Genomic DNA, 21689 nt, shown 5'->3' on the forward strand with positions numbered 1-21689 from the left:
GCTAGTTGTCCCTGGAATAAGGACGAAGTGGATCTGCAATGTTATGAACGTAGGATCCGGCATAGCCTCCTTCCCAGCGCCTCCCTGAGATGTCATGTCAGGAGGGACGGGTTCATCTTAAGCCCTGTTGGGTGATCCAGCTGTAACCAGCTGTCGTTCGCTTACAGACAGTCCTTCTGGAATGGCAGCAATCCCATAGCTGCCTGGTAGCTTCTCGCTGGATGGGTGGGAGGAGGTTTGACATGTTTTCTCCTTGGCGCCAGCTCCGGGTGCCGCGGCAGAGCAGAGCCAAGGCCGAGGAACATTTACGGTGGGAAGCGTTTGCGTATATATTTCAGAGAAAGAGCCGCGATATGGAATGCTGAACAGAAAGAAGCCTCTTTCGCTTCACCGTATTTTGGCATTTCTCATGGATATAATGTATGAAAAAGATTTTTGAACGAGTTATTATATTATCAAGACTTGTTGCGCACGGGCCAATTTCAGCTTATGCAGGGAGCCATTAAAGGGAGTCAGCCATCTCTTTTTCCAGTTTTTAGAGTTTAATTGGTAACAGTTACGCCAGTGTTACAGTAAAGACACCCACAGGCTGAAGGTAGTAAATGACAATACAGGTTTCACCTATTCTAATACTTCATACAGCAGAATAAGTTATGCTATGGTGATATACACACATGCTGAACTGAAATGGCATGAAGCAAAACACAGATGCAACGAAAGACAGCGAACAGGTCAGAGGTGGGGGGCCAGCTGATGTGTGGGCATCGGAAAGGGGGGGGTGGTCTGTGGGGGACAAAGTTTTTGGGCATTTAGACAGGTCACATTGTGCTTTAAATATCCCAGTGTCAATTAATGCCAGCGTTAGAAATAACTGCTAAACACTAGAAGCATTTTATTTTATTACTTTCTTATTTTTTTAAAAAATACACAAAGACAAAGCGTTAAAATGAGGATATGCATCGGTGGGTCGTGGCCTCTTGTCTAGCGGATTGCATGGGTCCTGACAGCTTAGCGTGTGCAGGCGAGGTCCAGCAGGGGGCAGCATGTCCCCCCGAGCCCTTCACAGCCCATCAGTTGGTCCGTTAGCCATGCCTCAGGCGCCAGTCCTACAATCCTACGCCGTTTCGTGCTTCCCAAGGACGATGCCACCTGGAACAGAATCCGGACCAGTAAACCGGACCAGGAATTTACATCCGGTTGTGAGTGTAAATGCAAAGCGCATTCCCGATGAATGCTGCAGCACTCCGTATTTCCGATCCGTGCAGGAGATCCCAGAATGTCTTCAAGATTCCCAAATAAAAATATCACCCACGTCTTTTATATGATTTATTATTAATACTTGGGGTGGGTGAGTTGATTTACAAATAATATCTCTGTCAAGATATCGTTGCTTTAGGCAAGTAAAAGTATTACAATCTGTGATTTCATTCAAAAACATCAACGCAACATATTTAAAAAGAAAAACAAACAAAAGAAATAAACCATTATTAAGGAATGTAACTGAAATATACATTGTAAGACTTTAACTGATCCCTGTTCAGTACATCACGGCACATTTCATTGTTTTAGTATAAAACATACTCCATACAGACAACCGGTACACAATCTGGTTCATATCTACTGTACAATCATCTTTATATTTAACTTCACACAGTAGATTTTGTTCAATGTTATCTGAGTGCTATGCAAATGTTTATTTCGTTATCCTCGAGCATCCGTATGCGAATGTGTGCGGACTGGAACGCGAAGTTTCTTATGGTCTTGGTGCTAAAGGCCATGCAAACATGGTTTTACAATCAAATCAGGGCACATTAACCCTCTGGTCGTGTGAGTTTGCTGGTCGGTCAAAACTACACGTGATTTTTAACAGCGAGGTCGCAGTCGTGGTTTGAAAGACTAGTGCTATTTTTCTGACAAAGTTGGAAGAACGTTATTTGCTCTGGGTACGGCAGCCGCTGCAGAGTAAATGCTGGACCTGGAAACCGACTCGGCTCTCCCAGTTGGGGCAGACAGCTGATGTTATCCATCGCAGAGACACGGACTGTACGCTGTGCTCATCAGGGGAATGTACAAAGTCTGAAAGTACTGTTGGTACTTCATGGGAAATTTCATGAATTGGGTTCCTCTGTATGGTGTAGAACAAGTGAGGTGTTTCTTTGTTCAGCATGTGTTCAGGGGCTATGGCGTTATGTTAGCCTTGGCCTACAGTGCTGCTGAGTAGAGAGTGAGTAGAGATTGTTCCTTCTCTGGAGTGTCATGCTCTATACTTTACACTAAAGAGTGTGATCTGAGCCCTTTTACACTAATGAGTGTGATCTGAGCCCTCTACACTTCTGACCTCTACACTTCTGCTTTTTTTATTTTATATTTTTTTTACAAATTCCCAAATCTTGTCTGAAGATGAGGATAGGGATGGAATGGATGAATGTTTCGGAAGGGGTGGGGGGCGGGGTGGGGGTCGCTCTCAAATACTTCCCACCCAGTGGAGACTTTTTCCACGGAATGGCCGAGTACTGCCGGAATGTCGAGCTTAAAACAGGAAGGTCAAATCACTCGTGACCATTAAGACAGAGAGAGCACTTCTGGAAAACTAATATCCCCAGGATTTCGCGTGGTAGCTGTCCTCTCGCTCAAAACTCCTTCACTTATCTGTTTACATATCACTCCAAGGCCTAGTGAAGAAAATAATGTACAAATAAAAAAAATTTGAAACAACATAATTACAATAATTAGAATAATAACAACATCAAGAATAATAACAGCAATAACAATAATAGTAACAAATTGAATTATTATGACAATCACTAAGCTACTATCAACAGCAAAGTCCAAAATCCGGAGGGAGATACGGCCACGGATGTTGTGTGCTAACGTTTGCCGCCAGTGGGCTGTGGTTTTGGCTGTAGCGATGACTGCTTGTTGTCTTCATATCTGCTCGAGTCCTGAAAGACTCTGAACCAGTTGCTCTTTGAACAGGAGCATGGGGGGGACTGGGGGAGGTGTTTGATGGCTGGTATTGGAATGGCTGTTTTTAATTTGTTTATTTTTTTGAATGTTTATTTTCAAAGCCCTCTCACCCTCAGTGGCTGCTTCGTAGCCACGGAACGAGAGCGCCGATTGGCTGCTTCGTAGCCACGGAACGAGAGCGCTGATTGGCTGCTTCGGCTCCAGAGCTCCCACGGCAACGCTAAGACACACACAGACGGGCATACACACACACGAACACACACACACGCGCACACAAAGCTCTGGGAAGTGCTTCTGCACTGGAGCGCACATTAGGTTCGGAGCGGAGTGCTGATACTGGGGACGGGGTCGCCGGGGTGTCCCAGCCTGTCGGGAGGGGCATGGGGTGGGTGATGGGGGTGGTGTCAATATGCTTGTCCTGTCTCCACCTGCAGCAGTCCCAGGACAGCTGAGTGCTCGCCGAGTTTCATCCGTCTCTGCGTGGACAGGCTCACGTTCTTCGCCAGGTAGTCCACGGCGGCTGCAGACACGCAGAGAGACACAGCTGGTGAACATTTGCGGCTATGAGTAAGTGGCATTTGTGGCTGCAAACGTGCAAGCATGCACATAGACATATAAACAACCCCCCCCCCCCAAAAAAAAGAAACATGTGCACGTTCAGCTCCTAATCTCACCAATGGATCTAAAAAATAGGTCTCTGCGGGGTCTTGAGTGTCCCAGCACATCTTGGAATGACATCAGATATCCAGTGTTACCCTTTTACATTTTCACTTCCAAATTTCTCCCAAATTTGATCTTTGGCTCTCTTCCCTTCCCTCTGCTCCCTCTCTTTCTCATATTCCCTCTCTTCCGGGTGGCAGAGGCCCCGTGTTCCCAGTCAGGCCTGTGTGCCACGACGCGTCACTCACCACTGTCCCGGCGGGTTGTCTGCATGCCGGCCTTCATTAGGCCTGTCACTGCGGTTTGCATGCTCGCCGCCGTCGCCTATCGCTTACATCACCAGCCCCACCGCGGCCTGTCACGTTTGTCAGCCCCCTGTTAATCTCGCCCGCTGCCGTGAGCCAGCAGCCCGCGTTTATCACCCATCTGCTCTCAAAATATAAGCGGCGACCTCCAGTTTCACACACAAATGCACGCATGTACACAGATGCAGTTTGGATGGAGATAAACCAACATCTCTATGGTTATGCAAAGAAAACAGCTACTATATATAAAAAAAAAACCCGCATAAGAAAGAGGACAGACTGAAAACAACAAATGCTGAACTGAAGTAGACGATTTTGTAACAGTCTCACCACTGGATCTAAGAAATAGTTCTCTGCAGGGTCCCGAGCATCCCAACACATCTTGTAATGACATCAGATATCAAATGTTACCCTCTTTGCAAGATCTGTCTGACACTTCCCATTGTCTCACTTTCAAAGATCTTTTCCTGTTTTCCTTTTTCATTGAATCCATCCATCTCTTAACTATTATTCTATAATAGGGGGGGGGGAGCTGGAGCTGAAGCCTATTCCAGGAAGTACAAGGCAGGGGGACACCCTGGATGGGATACCAATCCATCACTGTGCAGACACATGCTAATACATAATATGTGTGATTTAGAGGATGACCTTGGACTGTGGGAGAAAACACACAAGTCATAAGGAGAGCATGCAAACTCCACACAGCGGGGGGGGGGGGGGATCAAACCCACAATCCCACTGCTACTGACTAAGTTCATCTACATCAGTGTTTCCCAATCCGATCCTCAGGGAGGGAGCAAAAATATGGATTGTCAGAGAGGGAGCAAAAAAGTGAACTACCTGGGGGCTATGAGAAATAATTCACACCAGGATTCTATATCACACTAAACCATTGTTGACATCACTGGCTTTCCCATTGGCTATACCGTTAACAGCAATAAATAAAATATCTGAAAATATTTGCCAGTAAATTTTATAGACTCCAATAAAAGCAAAGCACATTTAATAAAAATTTCAAGCTCATTTCCAGGTACGTCACTGCCGGCACGTTTGAGTGTCAGTCTGGCAGATACTGCGGGCAGGTTTGCGCCGAGGTCGCATGGAGTGCGCTTATCTTGGGGTGGGCAGTCTGACCAGCTTAGGGTGTCCGGTGGCCTTTGAAGCGTACACCTCCCACCCCTGTGCGGGAGCGGAGTGTGACTAAACGCAGCACCGGAGGGTGCAGCTCCACGGGAGATCTTTATCGGCAGCACGTGTCTGCGGGAGGCGCCGGGGCCAGGGTGGGAGGGGGGCACGCCACTTCCCTGCTGCAGGGGGGAGCCTGGTATTGATCCCACTTGCACCTCACGCGGTTTCAATTTAACTGCCCTGAGCCGAGGGGCGTTAAGAGGGCTGGAGAAGGGGGGGGGGTGGCAGGGACAAACCAAGGGCATGTCGCGAAGGGGAAAGACATTGGGGCAGAGGGTGAGGAAGCACCCATTAACCCCCTAACCCCCAATGCACTGCTGGCCTGTATGGGACCCCTGACCCCAGCTATAATGCAATTAGTTATTATTAAGGTTAGACTGCAGGCAGCCTCTAACCACAGGGAATAACCTGAGACAGGAGGCTCCTGCGGGCTGAGAAAACAGGGTGTAAAACCTCACAGGGAGAAGGGCGCAGGCGGAAATGGGAGGCAAGGATGTGGGAAGGGCGCAGGAGAGAATGGGGATGGGACTGGGAATCGGCAGAGAAAGACAGGGAGAGCGGGAACGGAGAGGACAGGGAAACAGGGGCGAAAGAAGGGGAGAGCGGGAACGGAGAGGATGGGGAAACGGGGACGAAGAGGATGGAAGAGCGGGAACGGAGAGGACAGGGAATCGGCAGTGAAAGAGGGGGAGAGCGGGAACGGAGAGGACGGGGAAACGGGGGCGAAAGAGGGGGAGAGCGGGAACGGAGAGGATGGGGAAATGGAGACGAAAGAGGGGGAGAGAGCGGGAAAAGAGAGGATGGGGAAATGGAGATGAAAGAGGGGGATGTGTTGGCCTTCCCTGAGGTAATATGGGTATCCGACAGCCCGCCTGTTTGTTTCTGAGCGTTTCTGATGCACTGACGGTGCCAACGTTTGGCTGGGCTGCCGGTAAGTGGCGTGTGTCAGCTTGCCGGCTCACATGGGGGCACGGGCATGGGGGCGGAAAGCTGTCAGAAGACGGGGGCCGTGGCACCTGTGGGTGGGCCAGCCGTCCGAGGAGAAGGCGCCGGCGCTGACAGCTGGCACGCGGCGTAATCTCTGCACCGCTGACGCCTCACTCCTGTCACCCCAGGGGCTGCGTGGCAAATCCCCACTGACGTGCCATTATCTCGGCAGGCGCATGCAGACGCGCATGCAGACACGCGAACCCATTTAAGCGCGGGTGGTGTCGCATGTTAGCCCCGGAGTTAGCGGCGCGGGCAGGCGCAGGGGCGACTTACTCTGCCCGTACTGGCTGTACTGGTAGCCAGCGGCGACGGGGTCCACGCTGTAGCTGGTGGTGCTGTAAGTAGGCGGGCAGTAGGACTGCGAGGAGGCCAGGCTGTCGACGCTCTTGATGGGGTCCGAGCGCTGGCTGCAGCTGGCCGAGATGGGGTTAGAGGCCTCAAGGCTGCCGTGCAGCGGCGAGATGGAGAAGTCGTGCTGGCTCTGGGAAGGCACCGTGCTGGGGTTGCTTAGGATACTCATCACCTAGGCGACGGCGGAACACGGGAGGGAGAGGGAACATGAGAGAACCGCCAAACGAGAGGAAGCAGTCACATTTTATCGCCTGCATTTTTTTTTTTTATTGCAATTCGACTGAATTCAACAGCAGCAACAGGAAGCTTCTTTCAAATCCCCCCTGCCCTTTCGGGAAAAGAAATGCTTTTTTTACATCTCACAGAGAGAGCCCCAATCTGACAGCCTGTTTGTGGGTTAGAGGTGGTGGTTTGAGTCCAGGACACCAAGCAATATCAATGAACATTTCCTAGCTAATTATTATACCAAAACTGAGCTCTGGTATTGTTGATCGCATGACCTATGACTTCTTTTATCCACATATTCAGGGATCCTGCGGGTTTCCAAGCGTGAGAGTAAACGGACAATAAATCACCCCAGCAGAGGGCTGGAATGCTTGACTGCGTCCCAGCTCTGGGGGCAGGGCTGCGGAGTAGCTGTGAGGTGGCACTGTGCCATGGGGGGGGGGGGGGGGATCATCTCGGAGCCTCAGGGTATCAGGGAACAGTGATCGTGGGGAGGTGGGGGGGGGGGACAGACCAGCTTAGAAGCAGCTCCACCACCTTGCCCTCTAGCACAACAAGCACCAGGGGACTACATGCCCCCCCCACCCAGTCACCCTTACGGCACTGTGCCCACAGATAGCTGAAACACTAATAATGACAAACGCTCACATTAGATGCATCCCCCCCCCAGCACACAGTAACTGGATGCTAAAGCAGAAAAGCTCAACTGTTCTCCTTGTAGACTATCAACCCAACAGACTGTTCTCCTTGTAGACTATCAACCCAACAGACTGTTCTCCTTGTAGACTATCAACCCAACAGACTGTTCTCCTTGTAGACTATGTGGACTTTTTTCAGTGAAAGCTGACAGTGAAAGGTCCCGAGGATGGCGGAGAAGCAAGCTGAACACGACTGAACAGGTAACCAGTCAAAGCACAGTAGCTCTAAGAGACAACTGACCCTTAACTGGACTTTGGGTACTGGCCCCCTTTTTCAGAGCCCGATTCTTTACAGCTCAGGGACTTTACCACTTGATCTGCGTTAGTGATGCAGTTTTTAAAAAGCACTAATTAAATGGATCGAGTCCCAAAACACATGCGGTTACAAGTTGTGTGCTAGTTAAGGACAAAGGTTCAAGTCCCAGGGGAAGGCAACCCACCTGCCTGAATCACGTTTTACACCGAAACACACAGGGGCGCTGTTCCCTTGGGCGGGGGGGGGGGGTGTCACGGCTACTTGAGTGCATCTTGAGCTCCAGCCTGCATCAGCGCCATACTACCCGGGAGCAAGTGTTTTAATCAGATGAGTATGGGGGCAGACACAGGCAGTGTGTAAACCGCGATACAACGAGGGGGCTGGGGGGGGGCTGGGGGGGGGCTGGGGGCCTGACACCTCTATTCAGGCCTCTGGATAAGTGGCCTGTCGCCGCAGCGACACCATTATTGCGCTGAAAGCGGAATTATTCAAATCTTCAAATTTAGCATAACCTTATTGACATCAATTATGGGGGTGGGGGGGGGGGGGGAAAGGGGCTTGCGAATTGAAAATATTCCAGCACAGCGAGGGGTAAAAGCAGACCCTTTATCCGCGGGGCAGCGCATGGGGAGCCATTGTGACCGGGATGCGCTCTCCGTCACACACACGGGCCCGCGGGCCGCCCCGCTAAACGCCGCTCGCACCCCCAGCGCGTCCCTGCACCCCCCACAAAAACAAGATGTGAAAAGTTTTGGTTTCATGCAGTTCATATAAATCATTCTCAAATATGCAACACACGTCCCGTACGTCACTTCCCATCTCGTTACCGCGGAGTGGTATACCTCTCAGGCAGAGTGAGAGAGTGTCTGACGGCCTGACCAGCCTCCCTCCATAATCTATTATTTCCCAGCCCACCACCGTCACTAAATAAAAATCAATATTATTTCCACATGTCTGGCCTTAATCTGATATGGGCCAGAAGGAAGCAGCGTGTTTGCCAGTCACACTGGCTGACAATCAGCACACACACACACACACACACACACACACACATACATACACACACACACACATACACACATACACACACACACACACAAACACACACATACACACACACACACACATACATACATACACACACACACACACATACATACATACATACACATACACATACACAAACAGGTTTCCAATTATATCTTTGTGGGGACTCTCCATTGATTCCTATGGGGAAAACTCAACCTTAACCATAAGTAACCAAACAAAACACAAGAGATTTTGCATTTTTAGTTTTTTCATTGCAGTCACAGATTTTTATACAATTTTATAAAAGTTTTCCCATAAGGTAAAAAAAAAATGGGTCATTTGTTCCCCAAGGTATACCTGGACCACCAAACACACACACACACATGCACCCAAATAAACACACACCAACACAAAGAAACACACACCGACACAAACACACATGCACCCAAACAAACACACACCGACACAAACACACACATGCACCCAAACAAACACACACCGACACAAACACACACATGCACCCAAACAAACACACACCGACACAAACACACACCGACACAAACACACACACGCACGCACCCAAACAAACACACACCGACACAAACACACACCGACACAAACACACACACGCACCCAAACAAACACACACCGACACAAACACACACACGCACCCAAACAAACACACACCGACACACGCACACACACAAACACATATATACACAGGCTAGGGATCTCCTGGGCGTTCCTCAAATAAATGCCGGAGCTCAATCGCAAGATATAACTTCCTGTGTCTCCTTGCAGGACGAGCCCTGCCGCGCCCCCACGCTCTCCACCTCTCCACTCTCTCTCTCTGTCACTGTTTACCGTCACCATCCTGCACCAATGCTGCCGGGAGAGATAATGCGAGTCAGGACCCAGTTAAAAGGCCATGGCTTCGGGCATTCCGTGCCTCTCTCTCGCAGATAGATTACTTTATAAATAATAATAAAAAAAGTAATTAATTCTCTCAACTTCTAAGCCCCAAGAGCCTCCAGGGGTGTAAATGTAAAACTGTAAATTGATACAATGTGCATCCTTTTAGATAAATAAATAGAGCTTTCAAGGCGCAGAATGGGGGCCTTTCATCCAATTCTAATTTCCTTAACTGTCAAATTATAATTTTTGTCCGCCTAAATGTTTGACGTGACTCTGCTCTTTGTTGATTCGCCTTGCCGAAAAAATACAGCTCAACTCCCTCTCAGCAGGAATAAAGTTGAAATGTTAAACGGTTCATGATGACAGCGATTTATTAGCCTCATCTGTCTCACAGGGACAAATGGTGCACTAATTCAACAGAGCTGGAACGAAACATTCACAAAAGGGGGCCTAATCACACCACAAATTGTTCCATATCAGCGCTTTTGCTATTTTTTTTTTTCAAATCTCGCCACACTTTCTGCAAGTGTAGCTCTGCTCACTCCAAGAATCCCACTGAGCTTTGGTACATGTCAATGATACTGTAGATTGTTCAACAATTAAACTGCAGTAAAACGCCCCATCCAACATGATCCAATTTGATTAATCATCAGAAACAGCCCTTATATTTTAATAAGATTCCATCAATCCATCTTCATACTGCTTATCTGAGTCAGGGTCCCAGGAGAGCCTGGGGCATGGGGAATGTCCTCAATGGGATGCCAGTCCATGATGGCACATACATTCACATGGGCACAGTCCCCTGGCAGTCACAGCTGGCACATGTGGGCACAGTCCCCTCTCATTTACAACTGGCACATATGGGCACAGTCCATTCTCATTCACAGCTGGCAAATATGGGCACAGTCCATTCTCATTCACAGCTGGTACATATGGGCAGAGTCCATTCTCATTCACAGCTGGCAAATATGGGCACAGTCCATTCTCATTCACAGCTGGCAAATATGGGCACAGTCCATTCTCATTCACAGCTGGTACATATGGGCACAGTCCATTCTCATTCACAGCTGGTACATATGGGCACAGTCCATTCTCATTCACAGCTGGCAAATATGGGCACAGTCCATTCTCATTCACAGCTGGTACATATGGGCAGAGTCCATTCTCATTCACAGCTGGCAAATATGGGCACAGTCCATTCTCATTCACAGCTGGTACATATGGGCACAGTCCATTCTCATTCACAGCTGGTACATATGGGCACAGTCCATTCTCATTCACAGTTGGCAAATATGGGCACAGTCCATTCTCATTCACAGCTGGTACATATGGGCAGAGTCCATTCTCATTCACAGCTGGCAAATATGGGCACAGTCCATTCTCATTCACAGCTGGTACATATGGGCACAGTCCATTCTCATTCACAGCTGGCAAATATGGGCACAGTCCATTCTCATTCACAGCTGGTACATATGGGCACAGTCCATTCTCATTCACAGCTGGCAAATATGGGCACAGTCCATTCTCATTCACAGCTGGTACATATGGGCACAGTCCCCTCACAATCACAGCTGGTACATATGGACACAGTCACCTGTTAGTCACAGCTGGTACATATGGGCACAGTCCATTCTCATTCACAGCTGGCACATATGGACACAGTCACCTGTTAGTCACAGCTGGTACATATGGGCACAGTCACCTGTCAGTCACAGCTAGCACATATGGGCACAGTTACCTGTCAGTCACAGCTGGCACATATGGGCACAGTCACCTGTTAGTCACAGCTGGTACATATGGGCACAGTCACCTATCAGTCACAGCTGGTACATATGGGCATAGTCACCTGTCAGTCACAGCTAGCACATATAGGCACAGTCCCCTCTCATTAACAGCTGGCACATATAGGCACAGTCCCCTCTCATTAAGAGCTGGCACATATGGGCACAGTCCCCTCTCATTAAGAGCTGGCACATATGGGCACAGTCCCCTCTCATTAACAGCTGGCACATATGGGCACAGTCAATTCTCATTCACTGCAGCCCTAATCTAGTGCAGGGTGGTGCCCTAGTGGTTCCCTGCTGATAGGTATACAGACATCTTTTCTACCAATGTCCCAACCACCAGCTCTCGGCTTCCCTTCACCGCAAGGATGGAATTACAGAGAAAAAGGGAGAGAGAGAAAGACCAGACGCCGACAGAGAGGACATGAAGGCCACGGTAAACAGGAGGACTAGGAAATGAAAGAGAGAGCGATCTGGAAATGATGTGGAGGCATAAGCAGAGAAATACAGAGTCAGGGAGGGAAAGAGACGGAGTGTCTGTGCGTCGTAGGGGGTGGGGGCTGTGGGGCTCTGGGAAGTGGAACGCCAGAGGCCTGGGGGGTAGCCTGCCTGCAGAGGAGATAGAAACTGTCCTCTGTTCCCTCCCCAGCAGCCGCTCCTGTGTGCTGCTCTCCGCGCTCGCGCCGCTTAATCTGCGTGGGCCTGGATTAGCCCCCGTGTCAGCGATAGCGCCTCACTGTGCCCGAGCAGAGTGCCCTGGAGAGGTACCTTCAAGTGGGAAGAAGGTCACCGGGGCAGAGTGGGAAAATAAGCCGTCCAAATGTCTGGGGGTTATCGGGGAGGTGCAGAATAGCACGGTGCACACCGGCGTATCTGCAAAGCGGGGGGAGCCGTTTGAAATGACACCGGGTGACTTTATCTGCAAGCACCTGCTTCGGCGTGATTACATTTTTTTTCTGGTCTATAGACTTATTATAAGACTAATGACGTGTTAATAAATGCCAGATTAGTGCATGCCACAAAAATACACAGAGTGACGATAATAACGTATCATTCAATGACAATGACACAATATTGCATTAAGGATATCTGATGCAATCGGTCAGCAACCACAGGAAGTGGTTATGACATAAGTAGGTGTCGCATGCATAAGCAAAATATACGTGTATGTATGTATGTATGTATGTATGTATGTATATAAAACCAGGGAGTATATGCGCTCATTTCGGTATGTATACTATACCAGACATTAGAGCATATTATTAAACGTGTGATGCAAACACGTTATAATTGTAATGTACGATAGATATTGGTAAACTAGAGTCAATTTTTGAAAATTTTCGTTATTACTTTAAAAATATGATCCTAATTCTAAGTATTAAAACATAAAAGTATTAGTGAAAACCTAGGGGGGGGAGGGGCATGCCAATAATTAAAGAAAAAGAAAAAAAGAACCACATACTCTGTTCTTGGGTTGTGACCCACTGGGTGAGAAACTTTTTGGCATAAAAGAAGGGCTCCCTGTGTATGACAGCCACTGCCCCCCCGCAAGCCAATAGCCACTGCCCCCCCCACACACACAATAATACAAGGTAATACAAGGTGAGAAGCCTGATGGAAAAAGAAGGCCCTCATCTGAGTGGGCAAAATGACAATTCTGAAATAACGACGATTGCATAAATTCAATTAGCGGGCTCCGTCACGGTGGTGGGGGAACGGGGTAATTAGGAGCTCCGGTGGGCCGTGGCAGGGCCCCCCCCCCCGACGGCGGCGGCACCCCAGGAGCAGGGAGCACATGACTGGGATGGGGCGCCTCCCCCGGCCGCGTGTCACGCTGCTAATTGGCCGCCGTACGTTAATGGGAAATGAAAAGTGGCATTCGGCAGCCGGACGGGAGAGACGAGGGTGGGGGGCGGTGGCGTGCGGAGATGGGGGGGGTGTGAGGTATTTTGGCGGGACGGGGCCTGGAGGGCGGCACAGGGAAGCGCTCAGTGACGTCGGGCAATCGCTCCCAATTAGGCATTTGATTGACAGTGACAGAGACTGGGCACGGACAAGGCGGGCACAGATGACAGCGATTAGCGGGCCGGAGGAACAAGCTGTCAGTTCTCGCGGTGCGTTGGCGGCGTGAGGTGGCGCACATATGGCTCTCTGGCGTGTGGGCTATGCGGACGCCGGGCATAAGCGGCCCCTTAGCCCACGGCTCCTTAGCCCACGGTCCCTTAGCCCAACGGCCCCTTAGCCCACGGCCCTGTAGCCCAACGGCCTGTCGCACGGCTTCCTTCCAAGATGGCCGCACACTTGGGGACGAGCTCTGAGGACAGACACGGTCACCTACAGAACGATCTGGATACCGCTGGATGCCCCTCAATTTCTGCTGCAATGTAAATTCAGGGGAAAACCAAAAACTACCTATTGTTGGTTTGAAAGGGACAATTTTCCTTCCACCCTAAGTCTGTATCTGTTAAAAGGACTAATAACTATGGAATAATGACTATGCACTAATAACATTGGAGTAGTAACTCAGATTCTATATATATATTTATTTATTGCATATTCTGCTTCCAGGCCAAATTTGCACGATATTTGCCCACTAATCAGGTGGTTAACAATACGTCCTTAAAATGTTGTGATTATATTATCTTTATAAGTTTCATAATTCATATTTGATTAATGACTTTTCATTCATGATCAACAAGAACGATATTTCAGCTCAACATATGACTCCATGCATCATATATCTGAAGCTGACAATAAAACATACTCCGATTTAACGTATCTTTTAGCCTAAGAAGCTATTATTACCAGCAAAAATCATGACAAAAGCATGATGAAAAAGGACACAGTCACTCATGTAACTCTGTTGCCATCTCAGCACAGCCCAGCACGGCACAGCACAGCCCAGGATAGCACTGTTTAGCTCTTAAATGTGCCAAATGGTGAACAGGACCCCTTTCTAACCAAAGGTTAATGCCTTCTATTGGGCTACAATTGGACAGAGTGTGTAGTACAATGTGGTTATTTTCAACCAGTAATGTGCTTAAGACATGCCAGTGTAGGATGAATCCAGTCACCAAGAACACCCCCCCTCCCCAGCTGAAACATACACCCCCCCCCCACCTCCTCCTTGCCCCACCCCTTCAGCACCCTATTCCCTCCATTACACACTCCTGCCTCCCTTAATTTAAATGGAGGGTTTTTAATGATTTCACAGGAGTGGGTTTCGCTCACCAGGTCTGGGGCTCATACAGATGCACTCGGATAGCGGAGACGGCGGTGATTGGATCTGGGAATAGGCAGTGTGGGGGGGTGGTGGTGCTTGGGGGTGGGGGGGGTTTGTTTGCTAAAAACAGCAGGGAACAGAACCAGTGAGAAATGTCAGGTCAAATTGTTCTTGACAGTGTTAATATCTGCACCTCATAGCGATAATTACATGTAAATAAATAGTGAAATAGCTCTCAGCTGGAGACTGAGAGGGTAAGGCAGGCTGTGTTTGCCAGCCAGCTGAGGACACGGCGTACGGGGAGGGGGGGGGGCAAACAGGCATGAGAGACAGGCGGGCCACGGTGCGAGAGATGGGGGGGGAGATCTCTGGCGGCCCCCGCTAAGCCAGATCGAAGGCGCCGCGCCGCTGTGCCGCGCTCTGCGCTGCGTGTGACTGCGTGTGACTGCGCAGGCTGCCTATTCCTACGCCGGCAGTCCTGACTGCTTCCCAGGGTCGGTGCATTAATCACGGCCCTGCACCTGTCAGAGTCGTACCCGGAACTAACGGGAAGCACATTGGCCGGCCGATCCACCTCCCAGCCTTGGGGCAACCCCACCCCCGAAAAGCTCCGGGACCAACGTCATCATCAACTACTGGAAAGCAGCACTGTGCTGTACGGCGACGACCCGTAAGCACCCTGCACTGAAAGGCACTGCGAGACCTTCACCTCGGCCACATCACTACGATGTGTTTACACCGCCTGCCTACGCACTAAACATGGAACCCTATTAAAGGTACACGCCACATTGGTCGGCGAACACCTTTATTTCATTTAATTTGGATTCTTTCATCCCTCGTAATAAATAGACCCTTATATTTAAATCATTAAGTTGTGTGCCCCCCACCCAGTTTCAAAGTCTCTCCTACGCGTTGTCTGTAAACACCATTCAGCAGCAAACACTGCTTAACATTGCCCATAAATACACAAAACACACCAATCAATTCAATCATGCAAAAATAGAACAAAGTACTTTCAAAATGCAGTATTTCTGGCAATGAGTAACATGTAAGAACATTCTTAAAAAGGTGTCTAGAAGCATCTGAATAGAAAAAGATTTCCTATGCATCCTTATATATCATAAAACTTGCGACGTATGTATTCATATGTATATATGTGTGAAAGATATTCAAGAAACTGTCAATGCGAGTGCCCATACCCTTTTAATATGAGAATACAATTCTCAGCCTAATAGGCATTGCTATTGCGTGGGACCCTCAGAGTAGGAATCGGTCTTACCCAGTCCTACTTAAATCCTCATCTTCCAGGATTTGCTGAAATTTATATTGGCTGCCTCTGCAAGATAAATGTAAATCGCATTCCCTTATATTTGCTATTTATCAGGATGCACCAGCTCACTTTCTGCAGGAAATATCTCTCACCCGCATACAAACATCCTTGCATTTAAATAGCATTTTTATTGTCCGCCGTAGCCTTTCATCTGTGTGAGGGGAATAATGTTTCCTCTCTGGGGAGAGAGAAAGAGGGATGGAGAGAGAGAGAACGGGTGAAAAAAGCGAGAGTGAGGCGCAGTATCACAGTATGGTCCAAGGCTGAAAAAAAAAGTTATTGGAGGAAAAAAAAAAAACAGATAAAAATACAGACCCAAACATATTTTTCTGAAATATGGCGGTAAGACTTCAGCTGATCTCATTTTGCTTTGCTGGGGCTCTTGAGATTGGGGTTAAAGGGTGAGGGCATGGTGCAGACCTGAGCACGAGCCAGCAGGCAGACCTCCGTCAACTGTTGTGCAAGACAAGGTCCATTAGAGGATTCCCACACTGCCTGATTGCAAAACCCATTATCTCAGTCCAGGGTGAGCCAACCCCGAAAGCCCATCCTGTGTAGCCTTCAGCAGTATGGAAAGCTAAATGATACCTATTTATATTTATTGATCCCTGTTTAATCCTTGCTAATTTACTGGAGGCCATCCAATATGGGATGGAAGTATGCGCTGAAAGGAAAGACAAAATTCCCAGCATTCCCAAACCCAGTTAACACGGAAACAAAACTAAGGAACTGTAACATTCTTAAAGCATTTGATATTAAATCCAGAAGCACAGCATCACATTGCCTATTACTGCCTATCTTTAAGTCCTGGTGTAATGTCCAGTGATCGATTCCTGATACTGAAGAGGTGGACTCGGAATCCGATCCGCATTTCGGAAAACGCAGTTACGGCGTGCATCCACTAGAAGGTACCGTGCACTGGGGAAACGCACCCCCACTCCATGACGTCGTGTGGTTTCCCTTAGAGCGCTGCGTTATGTCACACCTACGGGACTGAATCAACAATGCGAAGTTGTAAAAAAAATGTTTCAAAGCATTGTTTAAATCAGGGTAACCGTAGAAACCGCACTCCCAGCGCTTAACAGGAGAGCAACAAAACGACGTGTTATTCTCCAGAGAGACTTTTAAAGGAAACTGACAAATATAAATAAATTTATGCTAAAAACATTCTGCCAGTGGATATGATTTAAATTCCGTGATTTTCTTGGCAGTTCCCAAGCAGGTCTGTCTCGTTTTTTTCCCCCCAAAGCCTCTTACTTACTTTTTAAATTCTTGCCAAATTGAAACAGTATCTTGTATTTAAGATGAGTTCTAATTAACAAGTATCACCCCCCCCCCCCCACCCGCCGCACACGCGCACTCACAGACTCACATGCACGCACACACACAGCGCACACTCTGAGTATGGATGTGAATGTAAATATATGCATTCATCCTTTTGATTTGTCGAAGGCTAAAGCCTGCCAGCTGACAAGGTGCCCAGCGACAGGCTTAATGCACTAGTTTTAATAAGGCAGGAGACTACAGGAAAACTCCCGCTCATTCATATTCAGGTGCACAATGTCTTGTCTAGAGCAAGAAACGGAAATGGAGTGAGCCAAAAAAAAAAACTCGGTTTTTTTATTTATTTATTTTTTATTTTTTCCTACATTTTCTTTTTTGGCAACCCCTGTGCAGGCTTCTTAAATATAATTCATCCCGTTTAAAGTGGCTTCTGTGCTAATGGAACTCCGGAGTGCCGTTTGGGTCCCCTCCCTTATCTCCGCCAGACAGTTGTCAGGAATCACTAGCGAGGCTGCGGCTAGCGCGCGCCGCGCACTCAGGCTAGCCTGGGGATATGGATCAAAGGAAGTATTGGTGAGCACTGTTCTGCCTCTGATCCCCTAGTGCTGAAACCCAGCCTATTCACACTCCCTTCCCAACATCAAATGCTAGCCAGTTCCTTCACTCCAAAACACAAATCTTCCAACTGCACTGGAAAAAAAAAACACTTGCAAAAAAAAAAAATTCCTTCTTCTCCATTCCTGCCATAGCTGTGACAATTGTTTTTTCCCCTCTAGAGTGTCATCAAACTGTTTTTTGGGAAGTGTAACATATTATAGGTCATTCATTCATTCATTCATTCCTTCATTAAGTTGTTAAATGCGGCCCTGCTTTTACAAGCACTAACAAGGTGCAAGCATATAGTTTTTTAGTGAAAAAAGGATTAGTTTATAAATGTTCTGCCAGTACTGATCAGCTATGGCCAGCAAAACAAACCTCAGTTTGAGTTATTGTTCTTAAAAAAAAAAACAAATCAAGGTTAGTTTTTGTATAACTTTGCGTGTGAGTGTGTGTACGTCTGTTTGCCCTACAATGGAATGGCATCCCACTCAGGGTGTACCCCCGCCTGCTGCCCCCCCACTGCCCTTTGTGGCCTCACCTCCCACAACCACACCAGGATAAGTAGTTAGAGTACAGAAGAAAACTGTTCTATCAAATTGCTAGATGAATTATTTATTCTCAAACAATACAATCACATTTAATTTCTCTGGTACTAGGGATTCCCTCATAAACCTCATATTCTTGATTACTGATATTTTTAAAAGTCTATCAAAAAACCTATGAAGTATGTTAGTCCTTTCGTATGTACACAGCCGTGAGCCTGTTTTCCTTTGATCTGCCCATTTTGTTTACCTTTACACTTTGCATTGTACAGTACACATTTGTCTCTAAAACGTACAAACTCGGCCAACCTTGACCAAATGACGTGAAAATTTCTTTGTGGTTTGGGTTTTTTTTTTTTTGTCTGCTATATCTGCTTTCCCAGACTGTATCCCTGTCTTGCAGTAAAGACAAATATTCATTAACTCAGTTTAAAAGGCACATTTGGAGAGATCTAACTGTGTCACGTGGCTTTCTGTCATACACAGGTAAAGATGCACCTTTGCAGCATGTGGTCCTAAAAAATGCATTGATATGAGAGATGGCTGATAACTCAGCAGCCTGCTGTGATGCTGGATCCTACTTGGCTCTCTGTGAGAGGCGCACTGCTTATTCTGCAGTCCTATCATCTCCACAACGCCATCAAGGGGACGGACCCCTGAACACTGTGTGCCTGTATAGTCATCACTCGAAATGGCACACCAGCATCCTAAATGCTGAAGGGCACATTCCGCTGTCTGATTCAGGGGACTGGGTCCCAGCACTGCATATCATTCTACTGAACACTGAAGTCTTTCAGATGCTTACCAACATACTCAACACTCAACAACGTGTACCAACAAATTGATGCTCAGTACTACACACTGATAAGCTTATGCTGCCTGTCCACATATCGCACACTCTACATTGTGAAATGCACAAAACCATAAATCAACATACTCCACACTGTGTCCCAACCTACTTAACACTCAACAGCATAGCAACATACTCAACGCTTAACACTGCAAGCCAGTATACTCTTTGTTCAACACCACACACTAGTTAAAATTCTCATGTCATATGGAAATCCATCAACAGAATTAGATGTATAAATGTCATAAAAGAACTAGAATCAAAATGATTATCAGAGTCATATCAGCATTAACATATCAACTTAATGAGCAGAAAAATGCACATCTAAGCCACGAGCACAGAAAGGATTGGCCTTACAGGATGGGCGGTGATGTGAATCAATGGCAGACCAGTTTCCGGAGGTCTTGACAGTCACATCTTCAGTCACCCATTTCTAGGTTCCCAGCAGGCCTTCTTTCACCACATTTGCTCACTTGTCATGGGGCATTTTGCTGCACATGACCAGCTGGGCCGTAAACGTGTGATCAGATCATGTAATCAGAGTCCACACGTGGGTCATTTATAGAATTTCACAAAGGCTATGAAAGGACCCCCCCCCCCCCCCCCAAATGCAAGCGACACTTCTCCTGTACGGGGCTCCAGCTCCTGTTTGGTGCCCCCCCCCCCCCCCCCAACCCCACACAGCTCGGTCCCTCGGCTACAGGGGCCAGCGGGGGACGCATCTGTAACGTGCATGTGAAAACTTCACCTCCTACGCTTCAGCCAAGAACGACACTAATAATAATGCACTTTCCAGACGCCTGATGAAAGAATGTGCCCGGTCAGGCTGGGGCCCGGAGCTGGCGGACCATCGCACCTGTCGGAGCAACAAGCACAGCGGGATTCCATTACTGCCTGGCAAACGGCCACCAGAACCGATTCGGCGAAGATTACACATTCTCGTCAGCATCTCTCTGACAACAAGTTGCCTGTCAAAACTGTTCATGGAAAAAAAATTATGCCGCATATAGAAGAACGCACAGATGCATTACCGCTAACAGATGTTGCCTGAACCTCTGATAACACGGAATTCTTGCGCTTATGGTCAAGAGGACAAAGAAAGGCAGCACAAATACATTAGATGAACTGGTTTTTCCAGTAGGAGAAAATGGAGAAAGCATCGATATTTGAAGATGCAGGTTAAGAATTCAGCTCATTGACATTTAGAATGAGGAATTGATATTCTTTATAATCAACAGGATGACATGAATATTATGGGATAAACATGAATGATATCACATGACCACATGAGTGGGCAACCCCTGGGAATGCTGGGAAATGTAGCAGGAACAAATACTAATCAAAAGTAGTACTCAGAAGTACTACTCACACAAATTTGGATGCTTCATGTCTGTATGTTTACACAAGACTGTATCTAAGCTTGTTTTATCTTGTTTTAATCCACAATGGATACAGGTGCAGTAAAATTTTGCTTTGCAGCTAAAAACACGTTAAATTAAAGAGCAATTGGTGGAAGTTCTAAGTAACTGAATGCATGCAAAGCAAAAATTTTAATGTAGGTCTTCATTAAAGAACAAAGAGTCAAAGAGCGGGTGTTTGTTGCAATGGAAGTAACGCAACTTTTAAAAAAGAAAAAAAACTCCTTTGGGGTATGAAGTTGTAAGGCATTTTGGTTCTTCGGGGAATGCTTTAATTCCAAATAACAACAACAAACAAAAATTAAAGAAATTTCTTTTCCTTCTTCAGAACAAATTGAAGTCCCTTCAGCCTATAGTTGTTCATCCAAGTGGCCTTATTCTGACGTAGCACCTACTGCAGTTTGTGAAATGCAAGATTCACAAACAAACTATTTAACCAGCATTGTCTTGTTATGGTTTGTCATATTATGCAATTTGTTTATCAATTAACTTTTAAAAAAAAAACTGTTATAGCACTTATTCATCCTGCATCTGTCCCTATCTGCCCTGTCAGAGAAGGTATATCACACAAAGATGAGAAGGTCATCTGACCAGGGAGAAAAACGAGAGAGGGGTCTAAGAGAGGGGAAGGCAGAACGTGAAAGTATGTCTGCGTGTGTGTGTGTGTGTGTGTGTGGATTATGTTTATATTTATATGTGATAAAAACCTGTTATTTTAACGTGATGGGGACTATTTTTCAAGTATTTGTGAATGCAATCAAAAAACGAAAAATGCTTAAATGTCTCGTATTTTGTTTGGTTACTTATGGTTAGCGTTAGAGCTGGGTAGGGGTTAAGGTCGTCATGTTGGGATTAGAATTTTCCTCATAGAAATTAATAGGGAGTCCCCACAAAGATATAATTACAAACCTGCCTGTGTGTGTGTGTGTGTGTGTGTGTGAGGGAGAGAGAGAGAGAGAGAGGGAAAGAGAGAGAGAGAGAGACAGCTATGGATGGAGCGAGAGCAGGAGAGGTCCAAGACAGACCAGGACAGAAACATAAGTAACTGACTGCAGCAGATGTCAGATTTTTTGT

General features: G+C 47.3%; 1 protein-coding gene across 1 annotated transcript in view; it reads right to left on the minus strand.

Annotated features, from left to right (window-relative positions):
* Nucleotides 1-537: 537 nt before the first annotated feature.
* pax7b (paired box 7b) overlaps nt 538-21689 on the minus strand; it is a 75596-nt gene continuing 54444 nt past the window's right edge. The window contains exons 9-10 of the mRNA XM_023841418.2: nt 6384-6633; nt 538-3487 (exon numbers count right to left, since the gene is read on the minus strand). Of these exons, the coding sequence (XP_023697186.1) occupies nt 3372-3487; nt 6384-6633 (366 nt within the window). The 3' untranslated portion in view covers nt 538-3371. The remainder of the gene's footprint in view (nt 3488-6383; nt 6634-21689) is intronic.

The sequence above is a fragment of the Paramormyrops kingsleyae genome, chromosome 6, assembly GCF_048594095.1.
Source record: "Paramormyrops kingsleyae isolate MSU_618 chromosome 6, PKINGS_0.4, whole genome shotgun sequence".
Classification (NCBI taxonomy): domain Eukaryota; kingdom Metazoa; phylum Chordata; class Actinopteri; order Osteoglossiformes; family Mormyridae; genus Paramormyrops; species Paramormyrops kingsleyae.